Below are 3,677 nucleotides of genomic sequence, written 5' to 3'. Positions count from 1 at the left end.
CGCGCTCTCACACACACAAGAAGTAAAGTATACGAAGGCGGAAGAAAATTAAGCTTGCGGAGGCTAGCACGCAAACTTAGCCTGTCGGGCAGTGTGAAGCGCTCGCGCGGGAGTCGAACCCGCAGGGGGCTCCATGCATTGGTGGGCGGCTCCCCATTCCTTCCCGTAGGGAGCGAGCGTGTCGTCCGGGGTGTCCCCCTTACCCCGGACGCTAGAGCGCGCTGTTCGCGCGAGTGGGCCGTAGCTCCGTAGCATAGTGTAGCATAGCGTAGCATAGCGTAGCATAGCGTAGCATAGCGTAGCATAGCGTAGCATAGCATAGCGTAGCATAGCGTAGCATAGCATAGCGTAGCATAGCGTAGCATAGCATAGCTATGATCGCATATGCTTGCATATCGCATAGCGTAGCATAGCATATCGCATAGCGTAGCATATCGCATAGCGTAGCATAGCATAGCGTAGCATAGCATAGCTATGATCGCATATGCTTGCATATCGCATATGCTTGCAGATCGCATATGCTTGCACATCGAATGTGGCATATGCTTGCAGATCGCATCTGGCATATGCTTGCAGATCGCATATGCTTGCAGATCGCATATGATTGCAGATCGCATATGATTGCAGATCGCATATGCTTGCAGATCACATATGATTGCACATCGCATGTGGCATATCCATGTGCAGCCGCATGCTGTGCTGTGTTCCGCTGCTGCTGGAGCGCCCTTACCTCCGGGTCAGCACGTGCAGCCGCATGCTGTGCTGTGTTCCGCTGCTGCTGGAGCGCCCTTACCTCCGGGTCAGCACGTGCAGCCGCATGCTGTGCTGTGTTCCGCTGCTGCTGGAGGGCCCTTACCTCCGGGTCAGCACGTGAAGCTGCATGCTGTGCAGCATCACGCAGCTGCTGCTGCACCCTCACCTCTGGATCAGCACGTGCAGCTGCGTGCCGTGCAGCATCCTGCTGCCGCTGCAACAACCGTAGCTCAGGAAGGGCTGCCGCACGCTGCGCAGCTTTCTGCCGCCGCCATCTCTCCCGTACTTCTGCAGCAGAAGGATCAGCATCCTGGTGCTGCCCCTCCAGCTGCGTATCTGCAGCAGCAGCCTCTGCAGGCCCCGCTGAATTTATTCGCACGGCTGTCTGCTGTGCTGCGGCATGCTGCTGCTGCTCAGGTGCACGGCCCGTACTCAAATCAGCGAACGGACGTATTCTTCCACGGAAGCCGTCCGCCAGCGAGCCAAGCCGGAGTCGTTTCGAAGCAGGCGACTGATCCGACATGAAGGCAGACCCGACGAAGCGAACACGTATACTAATTCAGCCGTTAAGGATACGAGGTCGTCAACGGCGAAGAACGCAAAAAAAAGCGAAAAGAAAAAGCAAAAAATTGGAAAATATTTCGGCCTTGCGGAATTGCGAGAATCGTGAAAGCTTACAACCGAAGAACGGCGCTGTACCAGCCGTTAAGGCAATACGAGGTCGTGAACGGCGAAGAACGCAAAAAAAAGCGAAAAGAAAAAGCAAAAAACTGGAAAATATTTCGGCCTTGCGGAATTGCGAGAATCGTCAAAGCTTACAACCGAAGAACGGCGCTACACGAAGCGCGTACGACAATAATTCCGACGCAGAATCGAAGCACGCGCTGAAGCGCGCATCGAATTGTGCGCCAAAGCGCGCGCTGAATCCCGCGGCGAATTGCATGCTGAATTGCACGTTCAATCGCGCATTTAGAGGTGTGCGAATCGCGCGCTTCGGCACACGTGCGCAATTGCGTGATTCGGTCAAGCAGCTGAATTGCGCGCAACGTCCATAGCTGAACTGTACAGAAAAGCTTGTCGCATTGTGTCGCAGATGCAGCCTTTCCGCGCCTTGTTTCACAACATCTGGAAACGCGCAGATGCAGACGCAGATATGTGTCGCGGATAAGAAGACATGAAGGGCACGTAGAAGACGAAGCTAGAAAAAGCGACTAGCAGGAAGGCAGCGCTGCTTGCAGATCGTATATGCTTGCAGATCGTATATGCTTGCAGATCACATATGATTGCACATCGCATGCGGCATATGCTTGCATATGAAGCATGCATGCATATCGAAACACATGTGCATATGCTCGCCGTTCGGCACGGCGCGCCGTGCCGCCGCCACTCCGGCACCGACGGCGCGCTCCCGGTCCCGGCGGGCGCTCCCGGCGCGCGCCCGGCGAGGCACCAGCGGCGCAGGGACGCCGGCGGAAGGCGCGACGGGATGCCGTACACATGACGTCTGCACGTAAAATGTCAACGTTGGGAATCTCCATCCAGTGCAGCACCGTCGACTGGTCCTCCGAGCACACCTCTGAGCACACAGCACAGACACGGGAGGGCATGCGCCGGCGCAAGGCAGCAGCCATGGTCGACGCACAGTGCAGCTGCACGGTGTGGGGTACCTGCCTGTCAGGCGGTAACTGACCGCCAGGAAGGTCCTGCACGCGGCCCTCTGGAAGTGCCAACAGAAACTCGGGCAAATCAATGGCGTCATCACCATGAAGGTTCGCGAACCGCAGGAGGCGGTGCATGCGAGCCAAGAGGGTATCCTTAGGAGTGGCCTGCTGATTCTGCTGCTGCACCTGGCGTGCAGCTGCATGCCGTGCTGTGTTCCGCTGCTGCTGAAGCACCCTTACCTCCGGGTCAGCGCGTGCAGCCGCATGCTGTGCTGTGTTCCGCTGCTGCTGGAGCACCCTCACCTCCGGGTCAGCACGTGCAGCCGCATGCTGTGCTGTGTTCCGCTGCTGCTGGAGCGCCCTCACCTCCAGATCAGCACGTGCAGCCGCATGCTGTGCTGTGTTCCGCTGCTGCTGGAGCGCCCTCACCTCCGGATCAGCACATGCAGCGGCATGCTGTGCTGTGTTCCGCTGCTGCTGGAGCACCCTCACCGCCGGATCAGCACGTGCAGCGGCATGCTGTGCTGTGTTCCGCTGCTGCTGGAGCGCCCTCACCTCCGGATCAGCACGTGCAGCGGCATGCTGTGCAGCATCACGCAACTGCTGCTGCACCCTCACCTCCGGGTCAGCCCGTGCAGCAGCATGCTGTGCTGTGTCATGCATCCGCTGCTGTGCCCTCACCTCCGGGTCAGCACGTGCAGCTGCGTGCCGTGCAGCGTCCTGCTGCCGCTGCAACAACCGTAGTTCAGGAAGGGCTGCCGCACGCTGTGCAGCTTTCTGCCGCCGCCATCTCTCCCGTACTTCTGCAGCAGAAGCATCAGCACCCTGGTGCTGCCCCTCCAGCTGTGTATCTGCAGCAGCTGCCTCTGCGGGCCCCGCTGAATTTATTTGCATGGCTGTCTGCTGTGCTGCGGCATGCTGCTGCTGCTCAGCTGCACGGCCCGTACTCAAATCAGCGAACGGACGTATTCTTCCACCACTGCGGAAGCCGTCCGCAAGCGAGCCCAACCGGAGCCGTTTCGAAGCAGGCGACTGATCCGACATGAAGGCGGACCCGGCGAAGCGAGCACGTATACTAATTAAGCCGTTAAGGATACGAGGTTGTGAACGGCGAAGAACGCGAAAAAAGCAAAAAGAAAGAGCAAAAAACTTGAAAATATTCCGGCACAGTGACAAGGGGAATTGCGAGAATCGTCAAAGCTTACAAGCGAAGAACGGCGCTGTATGAAGCGCGTACGGCATTCATTCTGTTGTGAATGGCGA

The 3,677-nt window shown here is 57.9% G+C and overlaps 1 protein-coding gene across 1 annotated transcript; it reads right to left on the bottom strand.

Moving 5' to 3' along the window:
- Positions 1 to 63: 63 nt before the first annotated feature.
- Positions 64 to 3,458, bottom strand: VOLCADRAFT_100118 (uncharacterized protein; the record flags this gene model as incomplete). Its single annotated transcript, XM_002958751.1, has 5 exons — positions 64 to 81; positions 731 to 856; positions 920 to 1,264; positions 1,605 to 1,878; positions 2,149 to 3,458. The coding sequence occupies 5 exons, from the start codon at positions 3,456 to 3,458 to the stop codon at positions 64 to 66; spliced, it is 2,073 nt and encodes a 690-aa protein (XP_002958797.1).
- Between the last annotated feature and the right edge of the window lie 219 nt (positions 3,459 to 3,677).

This window comes from Volvox carteri (assembly GCF_000143455.1).
Source record: "Volvox carteri f. nagariensis unplaced genomic scaffold VOLCAscaffold_105, whole genome shotgun sequence".
NCBI lineage: Eukaryota > Viridiplantae > Chlorophyta > Chlorophyceae > Chlamydomonadales > Volvocaceae > Volvox > Volvox carteri.
Note: the sequence above shows the minus strand (reverse complement) of the source record. Positions and strands in the feature narration are given on the sequence as shown.